This window comes from Mustela putorius, unplaced genomic scaffold (genome assembly GCF_011764305.1).
Source record: "Mustela putorius furo isolate JIRA1106 unplaced genomic scaffold, ASM1176430v1.1 tig00003909_pilon_pilon_pilon, whole genome shotgun sequence".
Lineage (NCBI taxonomy): Eukaryota > Metazoa > Chordata > Mammalia > Carnivora > Mustelidae > Mustela > Mustela putorius.
In genome coordinates this window covers 24007633-24024301 of record NW_025422057.1, presented here as the reverse complement: position 1 = coordinate 24024301, position 16669 = coordinate 24007633, and the positions used below count along the sequence as shown (strand labels likewise).

The 16669-nt window shown below is 44.8% G+C and overlaps 1 protein-coding gene across 2 annotated transcripts in view; it reads left to right on the top strand.

Moving 5' to 3' along the window:
- SORCS3 (sortilin related VPS10 domain containing receptor 3) overlaps window positions 1–16669 on the top strand; it is a 586410-nt gene that overhangs the window by 162244 nt on the left and 407497 nt on the right. For both annotated transcript variants that reach the window (XM_004749297.3, XM_013054566.2), the window contains exon 2: window positions 9957–10024. In XM_004749297.3, the coding sequence (XP_004749354.2) occupies window positions 9957–10024 (68 nt within the window). The remainder of the gene's footprint in view (window positions 1–9956; window positions 10025–16669) is intronic.

The following is a 16669-nucleotide window of genomic DNA, read 5'->3' as shown; positions in this document are numbered from 1 at the left end:
GATCCTGACGTCTGTGAGACTAGGGCCTGAGACAAAGGCAGATGCTTAACTGACTGAGCAACCGAAGTGCCTCTCTATCCCCTATTCTTTTTTTTTTTTTTAAGATTTTATTTATTTATTTGACAGACAGAGATTAAAGTAGGCAGAGAAGCAGGCAGAGAGAGAGGAGGAAGCAGGCTCCCTGCTGAGCAGAGAGCCCGATGCAGGTCTCAATCCCAGAACCCTGGGATTATGACCTGAGCCGAAGGCAGAGGCTTTAACCACTGAGCCACCCAGGCACCCCTCTGTCCCCTAGTCTTAAATAAGCCCTTTTTCCCTTCTTTTCAGTGGTAGCATGAGAAGCTCAAAATAGATGGATATTAATTTCTCCTTCCTATTCAGTGGATCAGGTGCTTTGTCTCCTTTTTGATGATTCCCTCCTTAGGAAACAAGAGTTCTCTCTCAACACACCAACAGTCATGAGGGCATGAAGGAGATACAGTGTGATGGCTTACTGGGGACCATAGTGAGAGGCCCATTACCACGTTTGCCCCTTGATTCTCAGACTGTTGTATTGTGACCTTGTATTGGTCAAGTGCACATCATGGAAGACAGCACCACAACTTCATAGCATTGGCTCCCAGCTAGGGTGGTCACTCAATCTTTGAAAGTCCATTCAACCATTGCACCCAGCCAGCTGCTTCTGGGTGATGAAGTTTGTAGGAAGACCAGTGAATTCCGGGGACATGCTCATTACTGCTCTTCATTTGCTGTGAAATGAGTTCCTTTGTTGGAAGTAATGTTGTGTGGGATACCATGGCAGTGAAAAAGGTATTCTGAAATGGAAAGATTTTGATTCTGGTGTAAGCACTGCAGGTACGGAAAGCAATTGCAGAGAAGAAATTGCTCCGTGTGTGTGGTGGGAGGGGTGCAGTGTAATCAACCACCAGGTGCTATAATGATGCTCAGCCTTGGTTTCTGATGTTGGCAGGTGGGGAGTGTAGCAGTGGGAATATCCGTGTCATCTTGGTGAGAGGAAGTCCATGTCAAGCCCAGGCAAGCCTCCATCTTTGCCATAGTGGTGGCCACAGAAGAGTCCAGAGAGCAAACACTGGGGATATGCGAAAGGAGTTTAAGATGTTTAGATGGCCTCAACTGAAGGCCATCTAATTTATTTGATTACTGAGAGTCTGCCCTGTAGTAAATACAATTTGGTGAGCATTCAGGCAGAACACACATGCCCAGTGTGCCAATTTTGAAAGGTCTGAACACATGCTGGTTTCCCCTTTCTCACTTCCCTGACCTCTGGATGCTGGAACACCCCAGCTTTCAGTCCTCATGTCTTTACTCCATTCACACTCTGTCTCCTGGTGATCTAATCTAGTCTTGTGTCTTTAAATATCATCTAATTATAGACAATTCCCCAATGGATATTTCTGTCCTAGATTCTCTTCCCTCAACTCCAGACTCATTTATGCAGGTGACTATTGGACTTCCCCATTTGAATTATCTTAGGCACCTCAAACTTCACGTTCAAAGTTAAACTTCTAACCTTTCCTCCAAATCTCTTTCTTCTATAGTCTTCATCTCATAAAACATCAACTCTGTGCTTCCAACTGCTTAGTCCTGAGCTCTGAGGGTCACCCTAATTCTTTCATTCATACCGCAGAGCCAATTTGTCAGCTCTTCTGCCCGACATTACCTTCAGTTTATATAAACATCATGTCCCTCATGTCCCTTGCTGTAGCTCTGCTCTAACATACACTGTGGTTCACCTGATGATTACAACCGGATCCTAATTCACTTTTGTCCCCTTCCTGCCTTTTTCAATCCCGTTAAAAGTAAAGTCCTCTATGAAAATCCTTCAGCAGCCCCACATCTCACTCAGTAAGAACTGGAATCTTTATAATGGTTCACATGTTCCAGCAAGATCGAAGTCTCCCAATACCTCTCTGACCTCCTTTCCAGCTCCTCTCTACTCCAGCCTCGTTGGTTTCCTTGCTCTTTCTTGAATATACCGGGGATACTCCTGCCTCAGGGTATTTGCATTTGCTGCTCCCCTACCTAGAATGTTGATTACCCAGCTACCACATGACCTAACCTCTCGTTTCATGCAAGCTTTTGCAGGAGAGCCAGTTTTTCATAAAGGATGTTCCTGGGCTCTTTCATCTTCTCCTTTTCTTTAATTAGTCCCCCATCATGTGACTATGTCATTTATGGACTTATTTATTTATCTCCCCTGCCAGAATGTCAAATATATGAGGGCAAAGAATCTGGCTTATTTTCTTCAGTGCTGAATCCACACTACCTGGCAAATAGGAAGCATTCTATATGTATTTGGTTAGTGAATGAGGACAATAATTATCAGGACCGGAAGTTGGGTGCTACAGTGCACTGAAACATATTTCAGAAGATTCAGTGTTTGTCTTGCTGTGTGTGGGATGAGGATCATGCTGAGGTTCTGTCTTGAGTGACAGAGTTTGTAAAAAGGCCCTTATAAAAAGCAGGAAAGGGAAGAACAGCTTTGTTGAATTCCACACATTATATATGACAAAGTTGCTATATTTTGTAGTATTTCCTTGTTCTCTTAACTAGATTTTAAACTCATAGCAGGTAGGGACACTCTTTATGTCATTTTTTTTTTTTTTTAATAGCAGGTGGATTGGGGAAGAAATCAACATTTTTTTTTTTTTAAGATTTTTATTTATTAGATAGAGAGAGAGGCAGCCAGAGAGGGAACACAAGCAAGGGGAGTGGGAGAGGGAGAAGCTGGCTTCCTGCAGAGCAGGGAGCCCAATACAGGGCTCTATCCCAGGACCCTGGGATCATGACCTGAGCTGAAGGCAGACGCTTAGCGACTGAGCCACCCAGGCGCCCCTCTTTATACCATTCTGAATTTGGCATACGTCTAGCACAGTTCAGGCTACCAGTTGGTGGCAGACATCCTGGTATTGGAGATCAGTCAGACTTTGGACTGCAAGGCCTCAATTTCTGTTTTCTGGCTGGGGGGCAGAATGCTCCTGGAGGTGTGAGAAGGACCCTGGGACTCAGACTCTGCTGGAACTGAAAAGTACACTCTTGTAGGTGGTCCCAGAGGGGTATATTTTAGCATCCTTGTTAGGTTCCCATAGTCAACTACTTCTGGTAAACAAAGCCACTGTTCTTCCTGTCAACAAAGAACTACTGGGCTATTAGGTAGGGGCAGGAATGAAGGGGTAGGTTGTGGGGGATGTGTAAGGAACTCCATGGATTTAAAGGCATCAAGATTTCAGGAAAGCTTAATGAACTAAAGTAATTTTCCTTCAGAGTAAAATTTTACAGGCATTAAAGGTCCTCCCTTCATTGAATGTGCTCACGGGCAAGAGCGTCCTAGTGATTTATGAATTTGCAGATTATGCATTATCCTTTCAGAGGACAGGAATCCCCCCGGGCTGCCTGCCTGCCTTCTGAAGCTGAGTGGTGGTGGTTGGGGGGAGGGGCGCGGGCAGGTGCAATGCGCGGGCTCTGATCTGTGGCCACCTGTATTGCAGTTGGGGTCTAGAGTAGATGAGTCATTTTTTGGAGGAGCTTAGCAACTCTAGAATCTGAACTTCCCTTTTGCCCCCACCAAATAAAAATCACTTGGAACTCTTCGCTCCTAAAGAATAATTATCATATTAATAACTCATATAGCCATAGTACAGCTTATAGAGCAAATCAGCTTTCCTTACTTGATTTGAATCAACAACCCTGTGAGGTTGGCAGGGACAGGTGTCTTTATCCCCATTTAAGGAAATTGGAACAGATTCCGAAAACATAAGTAAGTTGCTCAGGCTCACGCAGTAGCATATGGCTGGGTTTGGGGGAAGCCCTCAGGTTGCTCATGTTCTGTTATTTCCAGGCTGCCATGCAAATCCCATCCAGAGGACTGATGGCTGGACCCAGAGGGCAAGTGAATCTAGACACAGGGACATTTGGAAGGGTTCTGAGGTGGAATAGGGGCTGAGACTTCTTTCTTTGTCTGCAGTTCTGAGTGTGGGTACCTCCTCTCTCATAGGAAGTTGGTGGGAAGAGGGTAGAAAGCTCCCTTGCCCCCATATACCACTTTCTCCTGCTCTGCCAGAGACTTGGACTCCTGAGTTCAAATAAATGATCCTGGAAGCAGCAGGTTGAGGATGACTGCCTTTCATGAGGACAGAGGTATTTCTCTTTTGGTCACTTTATCACCAAGAATCTTGTGTTGTGCTTGGCGTAAGTTGGGAATAGATGAATGGAAGAGAAAAGGGAAATGGGAAATAAAGACATTAGTTACTGCTCTTTATGTGTCTAAAGAGCAGGTCGTTAGCTGAGGGCTGGCCTGAGCATCTGGGGGCAGCAGAAGACAGTAGATGCCTGGGGACAAGAAAAGTGTAGGTGGATGGTCACCGAAGATGGCACCAGCTGATTTTGTAAAAGGCTAGCCATGTCCTTTATTGTCACCTTATCATGTAAGTCCCTTATTATAATATAGTCCCTTAATATATTATGTATAGTAAACCTCCTATTTTAACTAGCCCCCTTATATATATTATTTATTATATATATATATTATATATACACACACATAGTAAGTCTCTTGGTATAATATATTCCTCCCTTGATATCGGCCTCTTCACTCTTATAAAACTTTCCATCTACCCATCGTTGACCTCAGGTTGAGTTTCCTCTCTCTTTCCTGCATGATCCCATTGTCCTCTGTGCCTTCTTTCCCAACCTGGCGTTGCGCATGTCTCCAAGTGGCTCATGTATACGTGACATTGCATTCAACCCATGACTGTTCCTGCCCCAATGGCCCATGCTGCTCTACCTCCACGCTGCTCCTGGTAACCCCAGTTACTCCTTTCCAAAGGCACTCCTCTCCTTTTTCCCCATCTATCTCTGTTCAATTAAAAACTTAAAGAAAGGGAACCAGCTCCATTTTAGTAGATCCAAATTCCTACCATACTTGGAATTCTGGCTCATGTAATCTTTCCTTTGTGGAGACTTTTCTGGTCACATTCTATGGACTTAATTGCTTCTTTTTCAACTCTTATAGCACATTATCTGTACCTCTCAAATACATTTATCATCTCATCTCTTCTTTTATTGTCCTGCATCCATAATTCATTCGGTGGGCCGTGTGTGGCGCCTGCCAAGTGTCAGGTGATGTGCTGTGCATGGGGGATGCGGAGTTGAAGGAGACCTGATTTCTAACCTCAGCAAGGCCACAGTCTAACAGACAAGTTCAGACATACAGAAAAGTCACATTGATCCTATGCAATGGAAGCTGTGAGAGGAATAACTGGAGTGTCATTCCAGAGAAGAGATCAGATGCCAGTTTAAGGTTGGGTGTGGTGTGTGAGTACTCATTCTATGTACATAGGCCTTTGTAGCTATATTTATACACACACACACACACACACACACACACACACACACACATCTAGGGACTTCTCTCCATACTCTCTAAATGTGTGTGTCTGTAGGTATATGGCTTATAAAAAAAAAAAGATGCTATTTACTCATGAATTATTCCTATTTATTTTCATTTCTCCTGCTGTCTAAAAGCTCCCAGGACTATAGCCAGTTAGGTCAAAAATGAGCTTATTTGACAAGCCTGGGTTTCCCAGCAGTTTGTCTAGTTCTTTTCTCATTCCATATCTCTGTTTCCTATTACCTTCTCCAAGAACAAAGAAAACAAGTTACCTTCACCCTGGGGCCTTGAGCTCTGGCTCTCTCCTTGAGTCTCAAAGTTTAGCAGGTGCCTTTCTAATTCACTGAAGTGGAGCCCAGTAAATATTTGTGAAATTCATTAGTAAATGCTCAGCTCCTTGTGGTCAGGGATGTGCTTTTCTCCTCTGTGTAAGACTGCTCATTGCCTCACACACGACCAGCTCACATCAACATTTGCAGAATGGAGGAGCATTGCATTAGAGCAGGGCAAGTGTGCTGTGTCCCATGGGCGGGAATGCTGGCTCTGTCTCCTATTAGTGTGTGCCTTGGGAGGCAACTTGCTTAGCTCCTGGGACTCAGGTTTCTCATCTGTAAAACTGTGATATTATGTTACACTTGCAAAAGTTTGTTGTGAGGATTAAGAAGCACCTAGTATAGTGTTCATTACACGTAGGGGTTTAGTGAAGGTTTGCTCACTGCTTTTCCTTTGTTGGAAAAGTTCCTGTTGTTCCTTTGTTGGAAAAATTCCTGTTGTTCCTGTTGATGCCTCCTCTGGGGGCATCTGCTGGAGAGAAGTCAAGTCAGGCTTTTCTCTGGTCCTGGATTAGCCCTGCTACCCTTCTGTACTACATGCCATCCACTGGTGTTACCTGTGGCACGCACACTCATGTCTGCCCCTTCTGATCTGTGTACTTGCCCAGCAGTCTGGGGCTTAGTGGGTTTACTGCATCTGCTTTCAGTTTTCTTCCCTGCGAATTCCCTCCTCTCTGGAGGCCTTTGGAAGGCCCTCAGTGATGAGAGAAGCCAGGGATGGGCAGGTGTTGTTTCATTCTTAGTTTTGTTTGCTTGGCACTGAGTATCTTAAGGCTAAAAGTTACACGATCATCTCCTCATAGCTCTATTATTGTCCTTCTGTGCTGGCTCCTGGGGAAAGAAAGCTTCCAGCCCCTAATTCTCAGTGTTTGGGACCTTTCCTCTAGGGAATTCAGGGGTGTTTTTGCTGAGACATCTTCCTCCTGTATCTCTTACTGTGTGCTTTCTTTGCAAGGTTCAATTCCATTTAAAGGAAGGGATCCTTCTCTAAATGAGGATCTCAACATGGTGGAAGGGTAGGGTCACCGCAGAACAGAGTTGGAAGAGGAATCATGGTGGGATGGAACCTTTCCTGTGTGTGATTCTCCGGTTACCACAGGAAGAGATCTGGACCCTAGCCAGGACTCACCAAGTCAAACCTGCTGGAGTGGGACTAGTGAGTCTGAATTTATAAGGCTTTCCAGCGACAGTTAACCTCCAGCTCTACTTATAGAATGGAAGAACAGTGCTCTGGCTACTTGGTCAAGGTCACACTTTATTAAGACTAACTTGTGTCCCGTCATCTCTCTGAGCATCATTTCCCTCATCTGTACAATGAGGGAAATCGACTAAATGAATACTATCCCTGTCTGAAGACTATGATTTACCACTAAAACTCCATTATTCTTCATTGACTCAAAAATCATTATTTTTAGGAACCATTGACATGTTGAGCTTACCTGTTATGGAGACACAAGAACAACACCCAAACCCTGCCTCAATCTAGTTGAGAAGGCAGATCCTGTGTGATCCAGAAAGGATCAGGATAGTGTTTGAGTAAGTACCTAGTTAGGTCATTCTGTTTTAATTGCAATAGGACTTCAAAAGAGCAAGAATTCTGATGGCTGGGCTGGTCTTGGGAGGCTGCCCGGAGAAGGTGGGCTTCAGGTTGTTTCTTGAACAATAGGTAGGTACATGCAGGTTAATAAAAGGCTGAGGCATAGATGATACAATGCAGCATGGAAGAAAGCAGGCGGAGTTGTGAGAACAGGTATGGTTTATTTGCAACCCCTTGAGAAACTTGGATTATTAAAGCAGAAGACAGCATCTCGAGAACTGTAGGAAAGTGGTTGGAGGAGTATGTGTTTGTGTATATGTGTGTACATCTGTGCATGTGAATATGTGTATGTGTAGTGCCTTACATTACAGGTCAGGAGTCTGGAGTTCATCCTTAGGCAGAGGGAACCAGCAATGGTTTCTGACCAAGAAAGGGCACGAATCAAGACGCAGAATTGCGACTGTCTACCACGAAGGCAGAAGTAACAACCATAGAGGTGTGGAAGGATGAGTCTGTCTGGATCCCCCAAGAAGCAGACACCAGCATGAGATTAGATATACGAGAAACATGAGGGACAGGGAAGGTGGAGGCAGGGAAGAAGAGGGTCTGAACTTTAAGTAAGGAGACTGATACAATAAGAACAGCCCTGAGTTCTTTCCAGGGCTTTCCAGACCCAGTTGTTTGTTAGAAGCTCTATTGGTTAAATGGAACTCTTACCCCCTACACCTCTTTCTTCTCTCTATGTGGACTTTGTACTTTTTGGAGATTGTTTGATGTCCATGAAGGCTTGATATTGGGAGAAAATGAAATGGCCTGATTTTCTCCTGCAGAGCTTGGGATGGGTGTTCTGACCTATTTCTAGAAGAGTAGTTTGGAGTTTGTTTGTCCATAATTTGGGTTCGCCAGCACATAGCCAACCCACATTTTTACCTCGTGACTTTGAGAATGCCTTTGTAGACGAAAGAAGGTAAAATGAAGGGGAGATGAAGTCTGCTGTGTGTGTAGGTGTGTGTGTTAATCCAGAAAACAGGAATTATCAGTGCATTCCTAGGCATGTGGTTGGGGAAGGTAGGCTTAAGTCTTTTGCTTTCATATGCCCATGAATTTTGTAAATGAAGAAGCTCCCTATGAGTGGGAGAGGCAAGGATCACTGAGTGCCTGTGGGGAGCAAGTCTCTGAACTGGGTACACAGTCCTTGCTGTTGTGCTGTGTTAAAAGGACAGGTAGTTGGTAGATTTTCCTGTCCTACAAATAGCCATGTCATTGATGTCTTTCTTGGCTGTTTCTTGCCTCCCCCATCACTCTCCATCAAAGAGGGCACTTGGAGGAGAGTCATCCAGTCATGGCCCTGCAGAGAAGTTGAACATCCCAAACCAACTTTGTTAGGGACTCTCTCTGACCTATAATGGGTCACATCCTTGCCTCTAATTTCTTCTTAGCTTACATAAAGGGAATGGAAATGGTGCTGACCGACCCCCTGGGGTGTTGGATGAGACTAGATCTCAAAGTGAGTGTTCTGTTGTCAGTGAAATGCCATAAAAATGTTCAATATAATGGCTGATTATTTTTCTTTAATCTTAAATAGATACCTAGAATGGGAAAGTTCCATCTTGGTAGCAGAAATTCATTATCTTGGAAAGAGTCTAATGGCTGCTGTGCAAATGAACTGGAGGAAGTTAAATTGTGGAATGGGAAGGAGCTGAGAAAAGTGAAATGAGTTGTGCATTAAATTTAGATAAACACAATTATGTGTAACTGGATTATCACGTGTGCAGGCAGGCGCTGTATATTAGGCACCTGCGTTTTGATTAAAATCGATTCAGGTGCACGCGCTTGAAATCCTTGTAGATTCTGAGTCATGCCTGAGCCACTGCCCAGGCACATAAGGGGCAGGCAGGGAAACGTCTGGTATCCGGGTCCCCCGCTGGAGAAATTTAAAGGCATAGGACCAGACCGAGACCATTTCAGGAAACTGCTAAGACTATTACAGATAGTCCCACTCTCTTTCATGTACAGCTTCCTTCTGGGTTTCTTCATTTCAACTGAGTCAGGAAAGTGGTCCTGGAGCAGTCCAGTGACCTGTTTATTCCACGACGAGGACAGATGGCTAATGGTAGATGGCAGATGACATCAGAGGATGTTGGGGACTGGGCCTGCCTGCTGTTCACGTTTCTGTGGCTGTTGAGGCCTTAGTGATAGAAACACAGAATCTCTTTGAACCTCTCTGTAGATGGGTAGAGTTAGGCCCAGTTCCTTCTTACCCTTTTAGGTCCAAGTCTGTAAGTCAGAGTCATCTTCAGATCAAAAGCGAGCCCAGCCTCAGATCCCTGAAGGGCCCTAGGAGTGATCAGAGCTAGCCGGCCAGTCCTTGTCTTGAAGGAAGACAGATGCAGAGAGACAACTGTCGATACCCAGTTAATTCCTGTTGGCATGTTTTATTTCAAATGCAAAGCATCATCAGGATTAAAATAAATGCTACCAGTTACAGGGATGCGTTAAATTAATAATTGTTTTTCCTTGCTTGATCCTATAATACCTCTCCACTCAAAGGATAAGCATTAAGCCCTCCTCTGGGTGGTTTGAGATGCACTGTATATTGTTACACAAACTAAAGGAAGCTTCCTTTTTTCTCCCCTTTTGTTCCTCTCCTCTGCTCTCCTCTCCATGCCCATCGCAGGTGATACTCATCCTGACGAAGCTGTATGACTTCAATCTGGGGAGCGTGACTGAGAGCTCGCTGTGGAGGTAAGTGGATTACAGGTTCTTAACAAGCTACTCTGGCCCCACTCACTTGAAGAATGCCAGCCACACAGTTGGGAAGCATGTTTTGGAAGAGACAGAAAACAGCCCTCCTCCTGGAAGGCCTCTTTAATGCCCAGGGTGGAATGGATGGCCCCACCGGCGAACTCCCCTAGCGCTCTGCTTTTCTCTTTTGGGGCCTGTCACACCTTCTTCTGGGCATCGCCATTGCTTTTGCATTCCTGCCGTGCCTTGTTCTGCTTGATGAATGCACGTCTGATTGGAGAGATCAGACGAGCCTGCCCAGAACAAGGAGAACCTGCTGGAGGGAGGATTCTTGCCTTGGGTGTGAGTCTTGGCCCAAGGACCGTTTCTAGTCCTTTGCATCTGTGAGATGCTGTGGTGCTTACCTGTGCTTGTGGGAATAGACACGTGTGGGGATCAGGTCCACACGGTGGCCCTTGTGGGCTCCTTTGGGGGGGAATATATATATATATATATGTTAGTAAATTTAATGTACATATTTAATAAATATTTAGTAAATATTCACCAAGTTTATGTATTTAATGAATGTTTACTATACATTTAATTTCATATATATTAAAATGTATATTGGTTATATGTTTATAGAAAATAAAAAATTTTAAAAAATGTATATTGATAATACATATGTTTTAATATAGGGAAAAATGTATATTTTACAACAGCATTGGTATAAAGATAAATGTACTAATATAGTATATGAAAACTTTTTTCAACCTAAAAGTTCATCAGAATCTTGCCATTGACAATGATGTGGATAGAACTAGAGGATATTATGCTAAGTGAAATATGTCAGTCAGAGAAAGACAAATACCATATGATTTCACTCATACGGAATTTAAGAAGCAAAACAGATGAACGTAGGGGAATGGGAGGAAAAATAAAATAAGATAAAGACAGAGAGGGAGGCAAACCATAAGAGATTCTTAACTCTCAGAAACAACTGAGGGTTGCTGGAGGGGAGATGAGTGGGGGATGCATGGCTGGGTGACAGGCAGTAGTAATGAGGGTACGTGATGTAAGGAGCAGTGGGTGTTGTATGCAACTGATGAACCACCAAAGTCTGCCCCTGAAACTAATATTAAGCTGCATGCCCATTGCACCTACTGGTTAAGTCGGCTCCGGTGGCATGCTGGTCACAGGGGACAGGGAGGAGGACGTGGGGGGTTCGATCAGAGAGAGCTTGAATGAAGCCATGACATGAGGCATTGCTCTGGGTGGGAAGTATTGGCACACTCGCCCTTCTGTACTGTGCACATGCACCCGCACACACACATATGCACATGTCCTCACTGCCAGCAGTCACACAGGGAAACAGCCAATGGCATCAGTCGCCATGAGTCGGCTCTTCACACTCTGGAAAGGCTGTGTATGTCCGTCCTGTTTGCTTCATCGTTGGTAAGCCCTGGGGAGGACGCTGTCCCCAAAGGCCATTCACCTGGCGGCATCATCATCCCAGAGTCCTGTCCTGAGGGTTTCCTGTGGTCTTGGAACCAGAGTGGGCTGGGGCGTGAGTATCTCTGTGCTTCGCTGCTTCTCTGTCTGACCTGTTTGTTTGCAGAGGACTAGCCAGAGTCTGTTTCTCAGGGAGGGGAGCAGTCAGAGCATCTATTAAATATTTAGGGGTTAATTGCTCACATCGACTCAGGCCTGCCTCCATTTGCACAGGACGTCCAAAACCTAATTTGGCTGCTCAATGAAAATTGGCAGAGATATAAGTAGCGGGGGTTTGTCTAATAGGTGAGAGCACGCCTATTTCCAGTCACACGGGACTCTCAGCTAGTGAGAGCCTCAGAAACCTTCCCCTCAGGTCCAGTGACAGTGATGCTATGCTGATACCTTAAGCCCAACTCCCATGCTTGCTTCTGGGGGCAAGTAATAAAAAAAGAATCCAGAAAATCCTGTTCATACAGTGGGCAAGAGCTCTACCTGGCAGCCTGTGTTTGGCTAGTTCTAGGGGTGGGCCAGGTGAAGCCAGGGATCCAAGGCCTTTAGGCATTGAGGCCCTTATGTAAGGAAGTGTGGCCCTTGGTCAGACAAGCCAGTATATTCCCTGGTGTACAGCAGAGACTACAGATTGCCGAGTGGCCCCCAGGGCACCCTGATTGTCTCCTTGCCAGGATTCAGGTCATACCTCGCCCACTCCAAGAGCTCTATAACTATAGGAACCTTGCTTAACCTCTCTGTATTGGTTTTCTGGGGCTTCTGTTGCAAAGAACCCTGGACTGGGGGCACAAAGCAGCAGAAATGTGTTCTCTCCCAGGTCTGGAAACCAGAAGTCTGAAATCAAGGGGTTTTTAGGGTCACACTCCATTGGGAGGCTCCAGAGAACACCCTTGCCTCTTTCAACGCCAGGGGCTGCCGACAGTCCCTGTGGCTTGCGGGACTCCCTCTCTGCCTCTGTAAGCCCCCACGGCCCTCTCCTCTGCACCCATGACTGCCCCTCTCCTGTTCCTTTTGGGGACACTTGCCGTGACATTTAGACCTCCAGGATCATCTGGGATGATCTCATCTTGAGATCCTTAATTATACCTGCACAGAGCCTTCTTTCACACAAGGTCCATTTCAGGCTCTGGGGATGAGGATGTCGAATGTATTTTTTGCTGGTGGTCACCATTTAACCCATTTCTCTTACTCTGAATATAAATAAGTTGGAGATGGTACAGAAGCTACATTTGCCCCAACCATTTTGTCTTTGCTGTAGCTGACTCAGGCCCCCTTCTCCCTCCCATGGCTCTTTCCCTTGGCTCTTCCCACTTCTTTCGGCAGGGCTGCCCAGCCCCTCTCTTCTTCCCCTCTCTGTTCACCTAGTCAGGAAGGCCTTTCCTAGGACTTCACATTCCATCATTCAGGTTGCATTTTCCTCCTTAGTACTTACTACCATCTGGCATGCTAAATATTTTACTTATGGATTGATTTATTTTCTGCCTGCACCCACTAACATCTAAGGTTTAGAGGGAGAATTTTTGTGCATTTTAATTCAGGACTGTACTCTTAGCACCTAGAACAGTATCTGGCACACAGGAGATCTTCAGTGTTTGTTCAGTGAATGAATTAATGGATGGATTGCAAGGATTAAGTGAAATAATAAATGTACAAACCCTTAAGACAGTGACTCACATGTAGAAAATTCACTTAATTGTAATGACTAATGATTACTGTGACTAATGACTAATGATTAACCCTCTGTGTTTGTATGGTGTTCGTTCCATTATTGTCTTTGTTTATGAGGATCCACTGATGTCAGGGTTCGTGTGGTGGAAATTGTAGGGCACCAAGGAGATGTATTCTGTTTTATGGGTAAGTTAGCAGAGATCCCCAGGGGACTAGGGAGGGATGAAGAGTGATTTGGATTCTTGTTCCTTATGTTGATTGGAGACAATTGAAACATCAATTTGTAGCAACCTAAGGATGTTCTTTTGTAGAGAAGATACTCTGAGCCAGGTGTTGGTTTGACCAGTGGGATATGATTTGGCAAATGAGAAGAGGAAAAATGTCTCTAACAGAGGGAAATGGCCAGGTAAGGTTGGGCTGCAGGGGAGAAGGGAGCCAAGCAGGTGACAGAGCCGCTAGTCTTGGACCAGGGAGGGAGGGTTGGGGTCTCATGTTCACAGGAAGGGGCCAAACCAAAGTGGGTAATGCAGAGTGTAATTTACATATGATTCATGTGGTGTGATTTGGGATTTGGAAACCTGGTGGATAAGGTAGGCTTTCCCTCCGGATAGATGTTAAATACAAATGCGTTATTGTGCTGTGTTTCCAGGGGTCTGTAGATCTGATAAAACCATGCTTAACAATCCTTGGGTAGGGCTGCAGCGAGAAAAGAGGCTACTTCTAAACTTTGGGGGAATTGTGCTGGGGCCTCCAGTGTGCTGGGACCTCACGGAGTTTTTCAAACCTTTCATTGTCTTCCCTACTCATCCCCTAAAGATCTGTGTCTCCCATCCTCTTTTTCTGTCCTAATAATGATGGTGTATTTTGTAGTTAAAGCCTAGAGCACTGTGATCTCCCTTACTAATACAGTGTGCAGAGAAAAGAAACTAAATTAAACACACACCCTTTCAGTTTCATGATTTGGCCCAACATGCTTAACCAAGTTGACATTGAATTTGGGGATCCTTCAATTTTCTGTACAGCGGAGGAGCCTGGAGCAGCAGCTGTCATGACAGGATGGCATTCCCTGCCAGGTTACAGTGAGATAGAATTATTCGCCTCACTGGATTAATAATTCAGAGGCCATCCACTTCTAAATAGACACAAGACTGTTTAAATGCATTCAGTTGGGGGGCAGTACCTTGTGCCCTTGTGACATTCTTTCTGAAACTCCTCAGTGCTGTTACTGAAGGGGGTCAAACTGTTTTCTCTGCCAAAAGGATGGCTGTGAAAGTTGGTTATTAGCACAACTATCCGTTGATTTCCCTTAGTCAATGGACATTTTCCTTCTAGGGTTCAAGCTTCTAGACTAGTGAGGTTGAGGACTGACTTTTTTTTTTTTTTTTTTTAAACCCAGGGCTTCACAATCAAGGCATTTTCAGCCCATAATATGTCCAGTCTGGAGGCTGCCCATCAGTAAGGAGGGATGGTGGCACCACCTAGCACTGTTAGATTTTCTAGAAGCCTGACCCAAGGTGGAGAGATGAGTTAAAGGCAGGGGTCCCAGCATCAGTGGGTTGGTCTCCTCCTCATCAGAATGATTACAAATGTGGCTGGGACTGATGGCCTCGGTTCAAGTCCACAATCCTCCTCTTAGCCACTGTGTGACCCCGAACACATATCTTCACCTCTCTGTGCCTCTGTGCCCTTAGTGTACGATGAGGATCCTGGCTCGCACCTCACTGTGTGGGAATGATGTTTTGCATGAAATAAAATGCAGAAGTTGCCTAGAAAACGCCTGGTGCACAGTGACTACCCATGGAAAACATGCAGGGAAAGTTGGTCACCACCATGTCACTTGGTAGTTGAGCTTCTTCTCTCTGACAACAGTGGGAGACACACTGTGCTCTTAGAAAAGCAACCAGCCTGGGGCGCCTGGGTAGCTCAGTGTATTGAGCAACCGACTGTTAATTTTGGCTCAGGTCATGATCTCATGGTCATGAGATCGAGCCCCATGTTGGTCTCCGTGCTCAGTGCAGAGTCTGCTCCTCCCTCTTCCTTAACTCCTCCCCCTCAAATAAATAAAATCTTTAAATTAAAAAAAAAAAAAAAGTAAAGAGAGGAAAAGGAACAACTGGGCTTCTCAGCCATTTCTCCTGGGGCCCACAGAGCCGACGAAGGGGTTCCTGGTTAAGGTGATTCCAAAGCTTACCACTTCCTATGCACATCCTCCCGGGTGCTTCCCTGCCCCACCTCCCTGAACGGGGGATCCCTCCTCTGCTCACATCTAGCATCACTGATGCTCCAGCCTGGGAGCCTCTCAAGAGCAGGGCCCGTGTGCCTTTCTTGTTTCTAGATCTACAATGCGGAGCCCTTGGTCTGCATTAAAGAAGGGCTTAGAGATGGGGAACTGAAGCACTGTGTCTCCAGATCGTGTCTCAGCATCAGTCTGCCTCGGCCCGTCGCTTTTCCTGTATTGAGTTGTCTCATCCTCCTGCCACTGGGGAATCCCATGACTTTTCATCTGGTCTGCAAGCTGTTGACTGGACCATTTACTCTTTCCTCCCCTAATTGTTCCATCAGTGACCTTTCTGGGGGATGCTGGTTTTTTTTTTTTTTAATAGAAAATGGAGACCTTTGGATTTATTAATTTTTTGTTTGCCAAGAAAACCCTGATAATAATTGCTAAGACTTCCCAGAAGTTATTAGTTTACAAATTCTAATGACACTCATGATTTATTTATGTGTTTCCCTCCCTCTCCAGCTGCTCACCCCAATTCCTTAGTGGAATTCCTGCTGAATCTGAGTGAATTAATGGAAACAAAACTGCAGATTGGAATGACATTTTTTTTTGATTAGGCTGTTAATTAAAAACTTTCCGTCCTATTTGCTCGGTTCTTTATATGCGAAGTCCTGAAGGCTGGGCTGATGATACAGGCTGTGAAATCCTCTCTCTAGAACGGGGGCCTCCTCCTATTTGCTTTTGGTAGTAATAAATCTAGTGAAAGCTCCTGAATGGGTCACAGAGCATTCAATTGGACAGATATTAATTGAGCATCAGTTATATAAGCAGCGTGTGCTCATTGCTGGGGGATGCAGGATAATTATGTCATGCTTGTTATCCTCAAGGAATGTTTCATTTGGTTGAGAGGTAAGATTAATGTACTAGGAAACAACGTTGGGCATATGCAAGAATAACATGTATATACAAAATACAGTGCACTTGGCAATGACTGGCCTTGCTACAGCAGTACTTCTATCTTCTATGTTTTTTTATTATTATCACCTGCCTCATTCTATAAAGGCTTTAAATAATTCTAGGAAGGAATTAGAGAAGTAATCAATGGACATCTATTTTGTTTGTTTGTTTGTTTTGATGTTTAGGATAAAATGTCTTATTTCTCTGCTAGTGTGTAAAACTCCCAAGAGGAAAGACTATTTCATATACTAGTGGTTCTCATGTTTCTTGGAAACACCTGCTAATAGGTAGGATAGAATATGGGTAGTGGTTACAGG